Source organism: Canis aureus, chromosome 35 (assembly GCF_053574225.1).
Source record: "Canis aureus isolate CA01 chromosome 35, VMU_Caureus_v.1.0, whole genome shotgun sequence".
Classification (NCBI taxonomy): Eukaryota; Metazoa; Chordata; class Mammalia; order Carnivora; family Canidae; genus Canis; species Canis aureus.
The window spans coordinates 2,802,199-2,819,828 of record NC_135645.1 but is presented as its reverse complement, the minus strand read 5'-3'; the positions used below and the strand labels follow the sequence as shown (position 1 = coordinate 2,819,828).

Below are 17,630 nucleotides of genomic sequence, written 5' to 3'. Positions count from 1 at the left end.
TGGAGAAATTGGAACCCTTCTGCATTGCTGGTGGGAATGTAAAATGGTACCGCTGCTGTGGAAAACACTAATGGTGGTTCCTCAAAAAATTAAATGTCAAATTACTATATGACCCAGCAATTCCACTTCTGAGTACATACACAATAGAATGAAAGCAGAGACTCAGACAGATATTTGTATACCAATCTTCACGGTAACATTACTCATGATAGCCAGAAAATGGAAACGCAAAAGTACATCAACAGACGAATGGATAAACAAAATGTGGCAAATACGTTATTTAGTCTTTAAAAGGGAGGAAAAATAATAAATAAAATAAAATAAAATAAAATAAAATAAAATAAAATAATAAAATAAAATAAAATAAAATAAAATAAAATAAAATAAAATAAAATGGAGGAAATTGTGACACATGCTGCCACATGGATGAAACTTGAGGACATTATGCTAAGTGAATTAAGCCAAACACACAAAGTGACAAATATTGTATGATTTCACTTATATGAGGTACCTAGAGTAGTCAAAATCATAGAAACAGAAGATGGAATAGTGGTTGGCAGGAGGTAAGGGCTGGGGTGGGGGAACGGGGAGTTTTTATTTAATGGATATGGAGTTTTAGTTTGAGATGATGAAAAATTCTAAAGAATAGTAGTGACTATGGCACAACAATGTGACTATACTAACTGTACACCTAAAAAAATAGTTTAGATGGTAAATCTTACATCTATTACAATTTAAGAAAAAAACAATAAAAAAAATTTAAAAAAGGGATCCCTGGGTGGCGCAGCGGTTTGGCGCCTGCCTTTGGCCCAGGGCGCGATCCTGGAGACCCGGGATCGAATCCCACATCGGGCTCCCGGTGCATGGAGCCTGCTTCTCCCTCTGCCTGTGTCTCTGCCTCTCTCTCTCTCTCTCTCTCTGTGACTATCATAAATAAAAAAACAATTTAAAAAAATTTAAAAAATTAAAAATTAAAAAATTAAAAAAAAACATTTAAGAAAAAACCTAACAATTGTGTACTGATTCTTGTGTCCTCTTTCTCAAGTGGTCCTGAACTTGGGATATCATTTACTGACCTCTTAAAGCAACATTATACAGAATATAAAATCATCATGAATTCTGAATACAGAAAACTCTCATGAAAGTTATACCAGACAAGGACTGCTTTAAAACACATGCTAGATCCATTTAAGGTGCCCACTATCTTCTATGGTTAAAGGAGAGTTCAGAACTAGAGGCAACTGGGTGGCTGAGTAGGTTAAGCATCTGACTTTAAAAAAAAAAAAGATTTTATTCATTTATTCATGAGAGACACAGAGAGAGAAAGAGAGAGAGAGGCAGAGACATAGGCGGAGGGAGAAGCAGGCTCCATGCAGGGAGACCAACGTGGGACTCGATCCCAGGTCTCCAGGATCAGGCCTTGGGCTGAAGGCAGTGCTAAACCGCTGAGCCACAACCCTGAAATCATGACTTGAGTTGAAATCAAGGGTTTGGGCTCCATGCTCAATGGAGAAATCTGCTTGAGATTCTCTCCCTCTCCCCATCTCAACTCTCGCTTGTGCACGCACATGTTCTCTCCCCCGCCCCCCAAAAAAGATTACTCAGGAAGAAAGTTTGAGAAACACAGCTATAAAATATTTGCCTATATAGACCAAAAAAAAAAAAAAAAAAACCCTATGCATAATTTGATTGCTATAGACAACTAAGAAATCCCTCATGCAGATAACAGGTCATTTGACAACAGAGCTTCAATGAAGATGGGACAGAAAAAATTTCTAAATGGAAAAGTAGAAAGTCCTCTAGCACTCTGAGAAAGTTAGAAAGCTGTTTATTATAACAGAAAAAAATATGGCTTAGCACCAAGCAATATAAGTATGAACTCCAATGTGACCTTAAGCAGGTAAGACCTCTGGTCTTGAGTTTCCTCATCTGTAAATGGGGATAAGAACACATATCTTGCAGATTTATAACGAGGAAAGAAAAAAAAGAGATAATATATTTCAACTCCTTTATTACTGAAGTGTATTTCAATATGGTTAATGCTCAACAAATACTGGTTCTCTCCCACTGCTGGAAGTCAATTCCTCCATAGGCAAATTCCTTTGATCTAGGCTCATTTTCTAGATCGGTATTCTAGATCTGTCTTATCTTCTTAAACCTGACATTATCAACTCAGAATGACAGGACGTAAAAACAATTACTGTATTTTCCAGTACGTATCTTGTGAAGAATAATGAAGGGTCTGAGCTGTTACCTTACTTGCAAGCTACCAAGTTAGCCCAGTTTCATGGATGCAGGCAGAAGGTGTGTGAGACTCCTGAGTTACAGACAAAAGACTTCAGTAGCCACAGCAATAGTCCCCATCACATAGAGCAACACAAAGAGGACCAGAGATGCCTGCACATGCAGGAGGTTGTGGTACAGATGAGGAACCTCGTGTACAGGGAACCTAGATCTTCTATTGGACAGTAAGTCAGCCTGACCTCTGCAGGAGGGAGACCTTATCTTTATTATACTGGATGGTAAATAAACCTGACTTCTGTTTACGAGGGAGATACTCTAGCTTCCAAGGCTGTTCGCTATATAAATTGAGGGGGGGGTGGGGAGTAAGGAACAAAGGGAGAATTGTCTCCCAATAAGTATTACTGTGTATTACATTATCAACCCTGTCTCCCAACCACCAGTTCCCCTCCTCAGAGATAAGGACTTCTCTCAATTTCTTGTGTACTTCTTTGGAGATATTCTATGCACCTGTAAGTGCGCACAGACACACACACACATTTTATTTTTTAAACAAATGGCTGCAATTATACACAGTTCTGAACCTTACTTTTCTCAGTTTTCTTAGAGATGGTTTCATACTGACACCTATGGCTCTAGCTCCTTCCCAGCATCTGCATGGTAATCCATTTCATGGCAGTATCATAAGAGTTAACCAGTCCCCCTACTCACAAAGTTTTCTTTCAAGGCTTTTATTATTACCAATAATGCTGCAACACAGTTGTACATATCTCTATATACATTTGCTAAAAGTGAAATTGCTAAGTTTGTTTTTGTAGGGGTTTTTTTTTTGGGGGGGGGGGGTAGAGAGGCAGGAGGAGCAGAGGGAGAGAAAAGAATCTTAAGCAGGCTCCAGTGCAGAGGCTGACACAGGGCTTGATCTCACAAACCTGAGATGATGACCTGAGCTGAAATCAAGAGTCAGATACTTAACTGACTGAGCCACCCAGGAGCCCCTGTTTTTAGTTTTTATAGATATCACCAACTTGCTCTCCAAAGGGGCTACAACCAATTGAACTACCATCTTTCTTTTTCTTTTTTTTTTTTGAACTACCATCTTTCAATGGAGAAAGAGGACCTATTTGCTCACCCCAGCTGAAGGCAAAAATTACTTGCCAACAAAAATAAGGTGTAGCTTTAACTACAACAGGACTTTCAGACATTACTAGTAGGTTTTTCAGTACCCCTTATTAAGGTTCAAAATTAAGTTTCTGAAACGTATTTCAAAAGTTAGTTTTGCAAGATCCCTGGGTGGCTCAGTGGTTGAGCATCTGCCTTTGGCCCAGGGTGTGACCCCGGAGTCCCAGGATTGAGTCCCACGTCCGGCTCCCTGCGGGGAGCCTGCTTCTCCCTCTGCCTGTGTCTCTGCCTCTCTCTGTGTGTCTCTCATGAATAAATAAATAAAATCTTAAAAAAAAAAAAAAGTTAGTTTGCAAATAAAGGCCACATTATATTTATAATTAAAAACTTTTTAAATAGGGATCCCTGGGTGGCGCAGCGGTTTAGCGCCTGCCTTTGGCCCAGGGCGCGATCCTGGAGACCCGGGATCGAATCCCACGTCGGGCTTTCAGTGCATGGAGCCTGCTTCTCCCTCTGCCTGTGTCTCTGCCTCTCTCTCTCTGTGTGTGACTATCATAAATAAATAAATAAAAATTAAAAAAAGAAAATCCTTTAAAAAAAAAAACTTTTTAAATAGAAAGCTTTTCTGAAATAAAAAAAAAAAAAAAAAGAAAAGCAAGCAAGCAAGCAAGCAAGCTTTTCTGGGGCAGCCCCGGTGGCACAGCAGTTTAGCGCCGCTTGCAGCCCAGAGTGTGATCCTGGAGACCCAGGATCGAGTCCCACGTCAGGCTCCCTGCATAGAGCCTGCTTCTCCCTCAGCCTGTGACTCTGCCTCTCTCTCTCTGAATAAATAAAAATTAAAATCTTAAAAAAAAAAAAGCTTTTCTGGTACAGTATTTCGTTCACATAGTAGTGTTTTCTTATCCCTGAGATACCTTCAAAAGATCTTCACAGCAGCCATTTCAATAAGACCAAGTCACCAGAGACCAAGAGAATACCGAGGACGTAGAAGCCTCACTGCCCTCCTCCCTATTTACATCTACTCTCTCCTTCTATTTTCCCATGTCTCTCTCTCTGGCCTTTCCCAAATACACTTAGAATAACATTTAATTTTTGTCTATAACTGCATAATCCAAGAAATGAATATAAAGAAATGTTTTGCTTCCTTCAGACCAATTCTTTCTAAATTGAAAATAAAGGGATCCCTGGGTGGCGCAGCGGTTTGGCACCTGCCTTTGGCCCAGGGCACGATCCTGGAGACCCGGGATCGAATCCCACGTCCGGCTCCCGGTGCATGGAGCCTGCTTCTCCCTCTGCCTGTGTCTCTGCCTCTCTCTCTCTCTGTGTGACTATCAGTAAGTAAGTAAGTAAGTAAATAAATAAATAAATAAATTGAAAGTAAAAAGAAAAAGCAGAAAAGGACTTTTCTTCCTTCATATTTGAACAAACAAGGAAAAAAAAGGTGACAACTACACAAGCCACAACAAGCAATGTTTGCTTTCATACATTTATTACCGGACTAAAAGTTCATTCTTCTTTGGAAATTTCAAATTTATGATCCAAGTAACAGCAAATTCAAATACTCAAGTATTTTTCCCCTCACAGTACCTATAAATATCAATTATTTTTTAAAAGTACAGAAAATAAAAAAGCTCTTTTATTTCAATAAAAGAAAAATCTCTTGGGATCCCTGGGTGGCACAGTGGTTTGACGCCTGCCTTTGGCCCAGGGCGCGATCCTGGAGACCCGGGATCGAGTCCCACATCGGGCTCCCGGTGCATGGAGCCTGCTTCTCCCTCTGCCTGTGTCTCTGCCTCTCTCTCTCTCTCTCTCTCTCTCTGTGACTATCATTAAAAAAAAAAAAAAAAAAAAAAAAAGAAAAAAAAAAAGAAAAATCTCTTGATTTTTTAAAATAAGTTTCAATTTTTCGTAGCAATACATACACACAGACTTTCAAACTCCCCATTACCAGGAAGTAGATCCCCTCCTAGTTATAAATATCTATATAATCAAATGATTCCATAATTTGTTTATCTATAAAATTATGTAAAATTTTTAAATATTACCTTAAAATACACATTGTACACTCTAAGATGAAAGCATATCCCTGAATTACCAAGAATCTAACAATAACCAAAAAGTTTAAGACAATTGCTTATTTTTAAACCTGATTCACTATTTACCATAATGGCAAAACAGGATAAAATCCCATTCAAGGAGCGCCCAGGGGCTCCGTGGTTGAGTGTCTGCCTTTGGCTCAGGGCATAATCCCAGGGTCCTGTGATCGAGTCCCGCATCAGCCTCAGTGGGGAGCCTGCGTCTCCCTCTGCCTGTGTCTCTGTCTCTCTCTCTCTTATGAATAAATAAAACCTTAAAAAAAAATCCCACTCAAAATTTTATGCTAAAGCCTCACTCGTAATAAGACAGAAGCAAATTAAAACTACACTTGAAACACCGTTTTTCAACCTAACAAATTTTTACATTTTCTCCAATCTAATTAACCCATTACACCGGTAAGGCTGATGGAAAGTAAGCACTCAGACACTGGCACTGTACACCCCAATAAAGAGAAATCTGACAATAACTATCTGAATCACAAACTAACTCAGTAATAACCACCACTGGGTATTTTCCTCACAGATACATTTATATGCTTGCAATATGACCTTATGTATAAGCCCAGGGCCCTTTATGAGGGGATTAGTGCCCCTTTCTCTCATTTCCTTCCTCCCTCCCCTCCAAGTGAGGACAGAACAAGGAGGAGGCCATATGCCAGGCCTGGAAGACAGACCTCACCAGAACCCAACAACGCTAGCAGCACCCTGATCTCAGGTTTCAGCCTTTAGAAAAGGTAACAGAAACAGCCTGAATTTTGTTAGAGCAGCCTGAACTAACACATACAGTATTTTGCACAGTATTTTGTTAGAGCAGCCTGAACTAACACATACTACTAAGATACCTTCTATGGTAAAACTAAAAGTGCGGCAAAACATAGATTTTATTTGCTTAATTCTTTAAAAAAAAAATCTCTGGAGGGGCACCCAGGTGGTGCAGTCAATTAAACGTTTGATTCTTTGTTTCAGCTCAAATTGTGATCCCAGGGTGATGAGATCGAGCCCAGGGTGGAGTCTGTTTAAGACTCTCTCCCTGGGGCACCTACCTGGGTGGCTCAGTGATTGAGTGTCTGCCTTCCACTCAGGTTGTGATCCCGGGGTCCTGGGATCGAGTCCCACATTGGGCTCCCTACAGGGAGCCTGCTGTGTCCCTGCCTCTATCTGTATCTCTCATGAATAAATACATAAATAAAATCTTTTTTTAAATATTCACGAGAGAAACAGAGAGAGAGAGAGAGAGAGAGCAGGGACACAGGCAGAGGGAGAAGCAGGCTCCATGTAGGGACTCAATCCCAGGTCTCCAGGATCACGCTCTAGGCTGAAGGCGGCGCTAAACTGCTGAGTCACCTGGGCTGCCCAAAATCTCTTTTTTTTAAAGATTATATTATTTATTTATGAGATACACAGAGACAGAGAGGCAGAGACACAGGCAGACGGAGAAGCAGGCTCCATGCAGGGAGCTGGATGCAGGACTCGATCCCAGGACCCCAGGATCACGCCCTGGGCTGACGGCAGGTGCTAAACCGCTGAATCACCCAGGGATTCCAAATAAAATCTTTATATATAAAAAACTCCTCTCTCCCCCTGCCCCTACCCCACCCTCTCTACCTCAAATAAATAAATAAATCATTAAAAAAAAAAAACCCTGGAAGCACACGCAAGAAGCCATTTTTAGGTAGGAGGAGCCTTGAACCAGTAGAGGATGGGAAGAGATTTTTCATTGGACACCTTCTAATTATTTTTTTTAATAAAGTGAACATATTACCTATTCCAAAAAATTACATTTAAAAATATGCTTTTCATTTATGTTAAAAATGTGAAACATCTGCAAAACTGATAATAAAGTTTTCTTTGTAGCGTTGAGGGTTTACAAGCTCAGGCAGCACTTTAAAAAGGCCTTTATCAAGGTTAAAGAAAGCTGTTTCAGAAGCAACTACTGGGGGCATTTCATCTCACTATTTACACCATTGTCATTCCCTCCCTCTCTCCTTTTCTTTCTCTCCCTGTTTCTATCTCTTTGCTCTGTCCTTTTTCTTTCCTTATTTTCCCTCTTGCTTTTCTTTTTCTCTCCCTTCCTTTTGACTAGGGCTTCCAGATGCATCCAGCAGCAACCAGACTTCAGTTTCTCCCCTCCAGAGCCCTTCCGACCAATCTCAAGATCAGCAATGGAGGGCGCCTGGGCTCAGTCACTTAAGCATCTGCCTTTGGCTCAGATCATGATTCCAGGGTCCTGGGATCAAGTTCCACATCAGGTTCCCCACTCAGCAAGAAGTCTGCCTCTCTCTCTGCAACCCCCCTCCACTCGTGCTTTCTCTGTCTCTCTCTCTCTCAAATAAATAAATAAAATCTTAGAAGAAGAAAAAGAGCAATGGAGGTAAATGGCAAAGGCAGCCAGAACTCAAGTACAGGGACATACTGAGTGGGAAATCATGCTTTGTTAAAATATCTAGTAAACCCAAAAGAAAATTCTTTCACCACCAAACTAAGTTGTTTTAAAACTCAAATGGTAATGCCAAAACAGTAATGTAACTATTTAATCATGTCATTTAGTTTTAACTTTAACCTGAATAATTCTGGACACAAATCATTTTATTAAACAAAATCAATCAATACAAGGGAAGATTCTCAGCTAGGGAAGATGTTCCCTCAAACAAGGGAACCAAAAATGTTCCCTCTGCAAAGCAGTACAATTACATCAAGAATACTCCCCACTATTTTCAAAAACAATAGTCTAAAAACAAGAGTCTAAAAAGACATAATTTCCACAAATCTATTTGCCAAGCAATTTCTTCTGGAACCTACACTATGCAATTTATTAAAAAAGAACTAAAAATACTAATTTGCATGTTCTAACATTAATCTGTTTGTATAGTTTTGATACAGTATAACTTTTTTTTTTTTTTTTTTTTTTTATTTATGATAGTCACAGAGAGAGAGAGAGAGGCAGAGACACAGGCAGAGGGAGAAGCAGGCTCCATGCACCGGGAGCCCGACGTGGGATTCGATCCCGGGTCTCCAGGATCGCGCCCTGGGCCAAAGGCAGGCGCCAAACCGCTGCGCCACCCAGGGATCCCTGATACAGTATAACTTCTAAGTAAAATATGAACTCAAGGGACTCCTGGGTGGCTCAGCGGTTGAGCATCTGCCTTAAGCATCTGCCTTCTGCTCAGGGTGTGATCCTGGAGTCCCGGGATCGAGTCCTGCATCAGGCTCCCTGCATGGAGCCTGCTTCTTCCTCTCCCTAGGTCTCTGCCTCTCTCTGTGTCTCTCATAAATAAATAAATAAAATCTTAAAAAATAACAAAAAAAATAAAATATGAACTCAAATGCACTGTATATTTAGACGTATAAAGCTAAATATAAAACACCAAGAAATCAAAGCATACCATAATAAACCAAACCTTTTTCCTCAAGATTTGGTATAGCTCTCACTAGATTTTTGGAACAGTAGTTTATGGTTTTTAGTTACATGCCTCTAAGCAGCCTTTCTCTTATTTTTACTAGCACTGACAGCAAATTTCAGATGAGGAAAACAAAAACTAGGATACAGATATATTCAACTTTTAACCCCAACAGAGAAAAAAATCAAACCCTCATGATTTCTTGAAATCAAACTCCAAAGAAGTGGTCACACCCTGAAGACAGTAAATGTTAGGTTATATGTAGGCAGATCTTTCTCCATTTGCAAGTAAGTACTTTTCCTTGTAACAAGAGTATTCACAGCAGTAAACACCAGGTCTGATCATAAAAATTATATTACACATTTGTAGACTTCTATCCATTTAATGAAACCCATAACTATTTGCTAACAAGGAAGAGACCTGCCTGTTTGTTAGTAGTTTCAAATCTAGATGACTGATGTCAATTTTTACTTCCTTCCCTCACTACAACTCTCAATCCAATCAATCACCAAGTTCTGTCAATCTTCCTCTAACAGTTTCCTTCTTTTCCAGCCTACTGCCCATTCCCTGTATTATGTCTAGATCACTGCAACTGATCTTCTAATAGCTCCTCTTATTCCCTGACAGATTCAGTCCCAAACCCTCAGCTTTAACAACAAATTTCCAATTGCCTACTTGTCAAATCTATCCCAACAGAAGATGACAATCTTTTTTTTTTTTTTTTAGAAGATGACAATCTTGAGTCTATTTATACTAACTCTGTAATAGACACCTTCTTGCATGGCTCCCAGTGATCCCCAGCTGCTGGTTTTCACACCTTGTTGGGCTGACCGTCCTCACTTACTTCTAATGAATACTAAAAAGTGCCAGGATTTCTCTTCCATGTTTAAGTTACAAAGGACTGTGACTTCCATCTTGATAGCATTCTCTTGCTTTCTCACTTCCCCACTCTGCTGAAACAAGCTGCCAAGTAGTAAGATGCTCTGTGGAGAGGCCCATGCAGCCAGGAACCAAAAGAAGCCACCAGCCGTCAGTTTATAAAAAACTGAGGTCTTTGTCCAACAGGCAAAGAACTGCACTCTAGGGACGCCTGGGTGGCTCAGCGGTTGAGCTCCGCTTTTGGCTCAGAGCATGATCCCGGGATCCTGGGATCAAGTCCCATGTTGGGCTCCCTGCAAAGAGCTTGCTTCTCCTTCTGCCTATGTCTCTGCCTCTGTCTCTCTCATGAATAAATAAATAAAATCTTTAAAAATAAACATTTCTATAATCCAAAGTGAAAGTTAAAAATACGTGTAAGAGTTCTGATTTATAAAAGTTTTTTAGGGATCCCTGGGTGGCTCAGTGGTTTAGCGCCTGCCTTTGGCCCAGGGCGCGATCCTGGAGACCCTGGATCGAGTCCCACGTCGGGCTCCTTGCATGGAGCCTGCTTCTCCCTCCGCCTGTGTCTCTGCCTCTATGTCTATCACAAATAAATAAATAAATCTCTTTTTAAAATAAATAAATAAATAAATAAATAAATAAATAAATAAATAAATAGATAAATAAATAAATAAAAGTTTTTTATATGCCTGAAAACATGTAATAAATTAAAACACAGCCAGGAAAATATTTGTACCAAGTTTAACAAATAGTTTAACTACATAAATTTAAAATGTTATATGTATGTGCATATTTATTACATAAAGAACTAATATAAATTTCTCTGGAAGTACATTGAAAAAAAATCAGTAATACATAGTGACTCCAGGAAGGGAAACTGAGTGGGTGGGACAAGTATGTAAAGTAAGCACTTCACTGTATATATTTCTTTTACCTGCTCAAAAAAAAAAAGCAACAAAATATCTTTAAAGTAATATTGATAGTAAAAACTAGAAATATCCATTGATATGTAATACTTTTAAAATATACTTCAAGTATATATTAAGAAAAATACTGAGAAAAAAATTAATAGAAAAATGAATAAAACACATAAGCAGATAATTCACAAAAGAATATAACTGATCATTAAAAAAAAAACCTCAAAATGGATCAGAGCCCTAGGATATAAACTCTTTGACAAAATCATCTGCATAAATCTTTGCAATCCTGGACTTGGCACCGGTTTCTTAGATGTGACACCAAGCATAAGCAAAAAACTAAAAGATTGATGGGGTTCATGAAAATTAAGCTTTTGTGCTATAAACAATATTAAGAAAGTGAAAAGATACTCCATAGGAGAAAATATTTGCTAATTATGTATCTGATAAGGGAAATGTATCCAAAATACATTAAAAAAAGCTCTTACAACTCAATAATAAAAGGACAAAGAATCCAACTTAAAAATGGACAAAGGATCTGAATAGACATTTCTCCAAATAAGATATACAAATGGCCAATAAGTACATAAAGAGATACTCAATGTTATGAGACATCAAGAAAATGCAATTCAAAGCCACAATGAGATACCATTTCTCAACCACTAGGACAGTCAAAATAAAAAAGACAGACAACAAGTGCTGATAAAGATATGAAGAAATTAAAACCCTAATAGACTGCTGGCAAGAATGTAAAATGGTGCAGGTGCTTTAGACAAGTCTAGCAGTTCCTCAAGAAATTAAACATAAAGTTGCCATACCAGCAATTCCATCCTAGATATATACCAAGAGACTTAATAAACATATCCACAAAAAAACCATATCCACACATAACCTGAACACAAATGTTCAAAGTAGCATTATTCATAATAACCACAAAACAGAAACAACCCAAATGTCCATCAACTGATGAATGGATAAGCAAAATGTGGTATATTCATATAACAGAATATTATTCAGCTATAAAAAATGAAGTAATGATACATGTTACAGAATTTATAAACCTTGAAAACATTATGCTAATTAATCTTCTAAGTTTGCAAAGCCAAAGCCCAGGATCTGAATCATAAGGTCTTTACTGGCTTTCAACTACTCCATAAGTCATGATGAAAAATCTCCATTTTAAAAAATAGGATAGTAGCAAACTATAGGTAGAGAGGTGGATGTATTGACTCCCAAATTCCAGAAATAGCTGAGGCTATGGAAGAGAATGAGATACGAACAGAAAACATGCATCTTAAGGAAAGATGATGGAATATCACACCAGGTTTTCAGGGAAAGGAGACAACCAAAGATACTGAGAAAGGTACAGAGGGATTAAGGAGAAACCAAGAGAGAATAACAAAGTCAAGAAAAGAGGGACAGCTGGCTGGCTCAGTCAGTGGAGCATGTAACTCTTGATCTCCAAGTTTTGAGTTCTAGCCCAACATTGAGTGTAGAGATTGCTTAAAAATAAAAATCTTGGGATCCCTGGGTGGCGCAGCGGTTTAGCGCCTGCCTTTGGCCCAGGGCGCGATCCTGGAGACCCAGGATCGATTCCCACGTCGGGCTCCCGGTGCATGGAGCCTGCTTCTCTCTGCCTGTGTCTCTGCCTCTCTTTCTCTCTCTGTGACTATCATAAATAAAAAAAAATTTAAAAAAATATTAAAAAAAAATAAAAATCTTTTAAAAATTTTTCAAGAAGAGTCAGAACAAACACACTAACAGAGAAATAAATGGGAATAAATATCTTTAAAAATTCATCATTTTTCACTCATATCCCTGGTGAGGACCGAGCCAACTGTCTTGAGTTGAGCAATAAATGAGGAAAAGGAGGCAGTTGAGTGTAAATGTCCTTCAAGAGAAAAGGATTAGGCTAGGTTTTATTATTGTTGTTGTTTTTAAAGTCTAGAGACTGAGTCTCAGGGGAAGAAGCCAGGAAAGAGAGAGCAACACAAGACAATGGAGAAAATGGCTTGATCAATGTACTAAAGGACAAAGGGACAAATGAGGCTGAGAGCTAGGTTGAAGGATTAGCCTTGGACAAGCCTCATTAAATAAAAATATGTATGTAAATGTGGTAATGCATTACATATCTGCCCCCATGGGGAAGAGCTTCATATAACTGCATTTTCCAGATATTGAAGCATCTTTTTTCAGCTATTTCTTTTGAAATTGTTCACCACTGCATCATACAGTTCTCTGCCTTCTTAAACACACGTGCTCTCCTGAATGACTTAGGTCATTGTGACTGATTACTGCACTAGGAAGTACTATCGCTGACTCTGCATGTTAATTTTTCAAATCTTCTTGGACTGTCCTACAATGCCAGTTGCCATTTTCATTGGTACATTTCCTGAGATAACCTTGTGCTTACAACAGATTCTAGTTTCAAAATTACATAACCATTAAATAATACCCTAAGTAAGGGATGATATGTTCTGAATCAAAGTACAGGAGTAAAGTATGCCGTTGTACAACTCTCTCCAGGACTAAGAGACCTGTTTCACTTTTCAATTCAATTGAGACTAGGTTTCAAAGAGTTGAAGATTTCAGAAGACCTGACTTGGAATATTACTTTATTGTGCTTCCTAAAGTCATATCAAAATATCCCTACCAAGTAATTGATAATTTTATATGATTAGTCTTAAGCCATCAAAAAAAGAGAAGATCAGGCTGATTCCCAAAGTGAGCCTCAACATCTCACAGTAACTAAACATACTCTCTTGCCCTATAATCACTAACCAATAAAAAGTTATAGTTTTCTACGTTTCATTGCTGTATGCTAATATAGGCATGTATATTTCACATATATGGATATGATTCATGATAAATGTGTATCCTTCACAAAATCTTGGCTTTAATCCCAAATTTCACACAAATTTCACAACTACAAACAGCACAGGCCTGAAAAGGACCAGAATTAGGTACACAGTTAACCAAAATTTAAGAATTCATTCCTTTGGTTTCAACCATGAAACAGACTGATTTCATTCATTCTTAAGATTCTGTGATCCAGCAACTCCATTTCTAGGAATTTATCTGGTAAAAAAACAAAAACAAAACAAAACAAAAAAAACATTAACTTGAAAAGATTATCTGCACCCCCATGTTCAGTGTAGCATTATTTATGACAGCTAAGACACAGAAGTAACCTAAGTGTCCATCAAGGGACAAACGAATAAAGAAAATGTGGTATATAAAATGGAATATTACTCAGCCACAAAAAAGGAAATCTTGCAGTTTACAACAGCATGGATGGACCTTGAGGGCATTATGTTAAATGAAGTTAGACAAAGGCATGCAAATACTGTGTGGTCTCACTTATTTGTGGAATCTAAGAAAACAAAAAAAATAAATAAATAAAATGAACCCACAGATAGATTGATTGGTAGTTGCCAGAGGGGGTGGAGGGGTGGAGGGTGAACTAGGTGATGGTGATCAAAAGGTACATGCTTCCAGTTACAAAATAAGTTCAGAGGATATAATGTACAGCATAATGACTGTAATTAATGATACTATATTGCATATTTAAAAGTTTCTTAGAGAGAAACCTTGGAAGTTCTCATCACAATAAAAAAAATATTGTGACTATCGGTGTGCCTGGGTGGCTCACCACCGACTCTTGATTTTAGCTCTGGTCCTGATCTCAGGGTGGTGAGACTGAGCCTTGCGATGGGCTCCAAGGACTCCAAGCTCAGCAGAGAAGTCAGATTTTTCTCCCTCTCCCTCCTGCTGTCCCTCGGCTCACTGGTGCTCCTACACTCTTGCATGTGCATATGTGTGTGTGTGTGCTCTCTCTCTCTAAAATAAATCAATCCTTTAAAAATACGACGTAATGATATACGCCAGATGGATGCTCACTAGACTTACTGTGATCTTTCCAAAAACACATACAAATAGGCAATCATTATTTGTATGCCTGGATCTATTAAGTCACATGTCAAACAGATCTCAAAAAGATTCCGGATGGCTACATCCCCCTATACTTTACGCATCAAAAACAAAAATAAAACCACCTTTATTTCTCCCACTCTCTTGCCTATTCCTTCCAACACTTCTCTTTCGTGTTAACAACAACAACAAATCAACAAATGTAGAATTTGGGGGATCCCTGGGTGGCGCAGCGGTTTGGCGCCTGCCTTTGGCCCAGGGCGCGATCCTGGAGACCCAGGATCGAATCCCACGTCAGGCTCCCGGTGCATGGAGCCTGCTTCTCCCTCTGCCTATGTCTCTGCCTCTCTCTCACTGTGTGCCTATCATAAATAAATAAAATAAAATAAAAAATTAAAAAAAAAATGTAGAATTTCTCAAGACACAGTTTGCAAATGGCCTGACCAACTCAAACTGAAACATCTCCAGGCTGGGTTAGAGTATGCTATTATGGGGGATCCCTGGGTGGCTCAGCGGTTTAGCACCGCCTGCAGCCCAGGGCGCGATCCTGGGGTATCCGGATCGAGTCCCGCGTCGGGCTCCTTGGGTGCAGCCTGCTTCTCCCTCTGCCTGTGTCTCTGCCTCCCCGCATCATGAATGAATGAATGAATGAATGAATGAATGAATGAATGAATGAATGAATCTTTAAAGAAAAAAAAAAGAGTATGGTATTATTAGGGCATTGGCATCTGTACCTTTGCCCCATACTCAAATTATTTATGTCTGGTCTCCCCTTCTAAGTCAGAAACTGAGGGCAAGAATCTCTTCTTATTCAATAAGGACTCCGTTCAATCGCTGGACAAAGAAGCTGGGCGCACCTAGCACTTGCTAGCCTCGGGGGAGAGCCGAGTTAAGCAGCTCCGGCCCTTCACGGTCAAGCAGAAGGAGGCAGGCAGGCAGGCCTGGGGACAAATTACAACAGAGGCAAAAACAACAACAACAAAAAACAGAAGTGAGAACGGAGAAATTAAATCGGATGGGGGGGGTGGGGGGGGTCCCTGGGTGGCTCAGCGGGTTGGTGCCTGCCTTCAGCCCAGGGCGTGATCCTCGAGTCCCAGGATCGAATCCCATGTCCGGCTCCTTGCACGGAGCCTGCTTCTCCCTCTTGCTTCTTTCTCTCCCTGTGTCTCTCGTGAATAAATAAATAAAATCTTAATCGGAGGAGGGACTGACTGTAGGGATGCAGAGGAAGGAAGTTCAAGGATCCGCTCGTGTGTTGTCCAAAAGGCCCTTCAACGAAATACCTGTTGAATGGACGCAGCAGTGAATGAGCTAAAGCCTTGCTAAGGAGAGAGGAGAGATCCCGGGCCCCAGGGAGGTGCAGACTCGTAGCTCCTGGAAGTCGGTGGTGGCTTCCCCGGTCGGTACCTGCAGACCTGCACCCTCCCGGGGTGCGGGGGGGGGCATCACCTTGCAGAAGGTGCCGTACCTGTACTGCCAGCCTTTGGCACTGCCGCCGCGGCTGCTGCTGCTGCTGCTGCTGCTGCCGCTGCCGCCGCCCGCCCCGCAGCTGCTGTTGCTGCTGTTCTTGTTGGGGGTCCCCGCCGCGGCCGCCGCCAGGCCCTCCAGCTTCCCCTCGCTCTCCGAGACTTTCAGCGCCGACACGGGCTCGCCGCCCTGCATCTTCGCTCCCGGGGCCGACCCCGCCGAGGGGCGTCCGGACGGGGGCGGGTTTAGGGTCTGCGCGCCGGGGGGAGGGGGGTCCAGGGGCTGAGTTAGCGGAGGGTCATCGGACGCGGCGGGAAGGGGCCCGGCAGCAGCGGGGGGAGCACGAGGACAGGGGGGAGGCGGCGGGGGCAGCCGGGAGGCCCGGGCGGAGGGCGCGGCCTCACCTCTTCCCCGGCGGGGCCGTCCCGCCGGCTCCACGGTTCCCGGAGCGGCGGCCGCGGGGCAGGGCCCGGGAAGGAGGCCGCCGGGGGCGGGACGCCGGCTCCCAGGGCCGCTCTGCCCCCGCCCGCGGCGCGCCTCTCGGGCCCACGTGCTCCGACGGCCCCGGCCCGGCACCTCGACCCGGGCTCCCAGGAGCCGGCGAGTCCGTTACCCTCTCTCCGGGCCCCGAGCGTGGGCGCCACAACCGCGGCCGCCGCCCCACCCACGGCCCCGCGGCGGGTCACCCGCCCGCCCACCTGCCTTCCCTTCCGGAGCAGTGTGAGCTCACTTCCGCCCGGAGCAGAAGCGCCGGGCGCCATCTTGGCGCAGGGCACGCGGCCCTGAAGGGGGCGGAGCCTCGGGGCGGTGGTGCCAGGGCGGTTGCCCCGGAAGAAGGGAAAGGGCAGAGGGGGCAAGGCGGTGGGAGACTTCCGGCCTTCCTGGCTGGGCCCTGTCTGGCATTTTAGAAAGCCGGCTTAGAAAAATAATGTCATAAGTAAATAAAATAATTAATAAATAAATGAATAAATAAATAAATAAAAATAAATTTCTATAAGAAATTACAGCCCCTCCAAGGAAACCATTTGAGGGCCCCTTCCAGGCATTTTAGAAAGCAGCCTTAGAAAAATAATGTCATAAATAAAGAAAATAATAAATAAATAAATAAATAAATAAATAAATAAATAAATAAATAAAAATTTCTATAAGAAATTACAGCCCCCCCCAAAAAAAATTTGAGGGCCCCTTCCAGGCATTTTAGAAAGCAGCCTTAGAAAAATAATGTCAAAAAAAAAAAAAAAAGAAAAATAATGTCATAAATAAATAAAATAATAAATTAATTAATTATTTATTAATAAATAAATAAATAAATAAATTTCTATAAGAAATTACAGCCCCCCCCCAAAAAAAGGAAATTACCCAAAAACTCCTCTTCATTGTAGTAATTCTGCAAAACACACATGACATTGGAATGGGGCAAATCAGTATGGAAATCAGAACTCTCAAAAATCAAAGCTGGGTACTCTTTCTGACCCCAGACAACTCTTAAACTCTTTAGACTTTGTTTTTTGTGTGTCTGTAAAGAGTAATTGGTCTTGACAGGTGATTTTTTTTTTATATCCTAATTATAAATTCTAGTTTCA

General features: G+C 41.2%; 1 protein-coding gene across 2 annotated transcripts in view; it reads right to left on the bottom strand.

The window, feature by feature from the left end:
• The window catches only part of OSBPL11 (oxysterol binding protein like 11), an 81,657-nt gene extending 65,272 nt beyond the window's left edge, over positions 1–16,385 (bottom strand). For both annotated transcript variants that reach the window (XR_013372110.1, XM_077883764.1), the window contains exon 1: positions 16,049–16,385. Coding sequence is in view for 1 of the 2 variants with exons in the window: in XM_077883764.1 (XP_077739890.1) it covers positions 16,049–16,242 (194 nt within the window). In the remaining variant the exon portion in view is untranslated. The remainder of the gene's footprint in view (positions 1–16,048) is intronic.
• Positions 16,386–17,630: the final 1,245 nt, after the last annotated feature.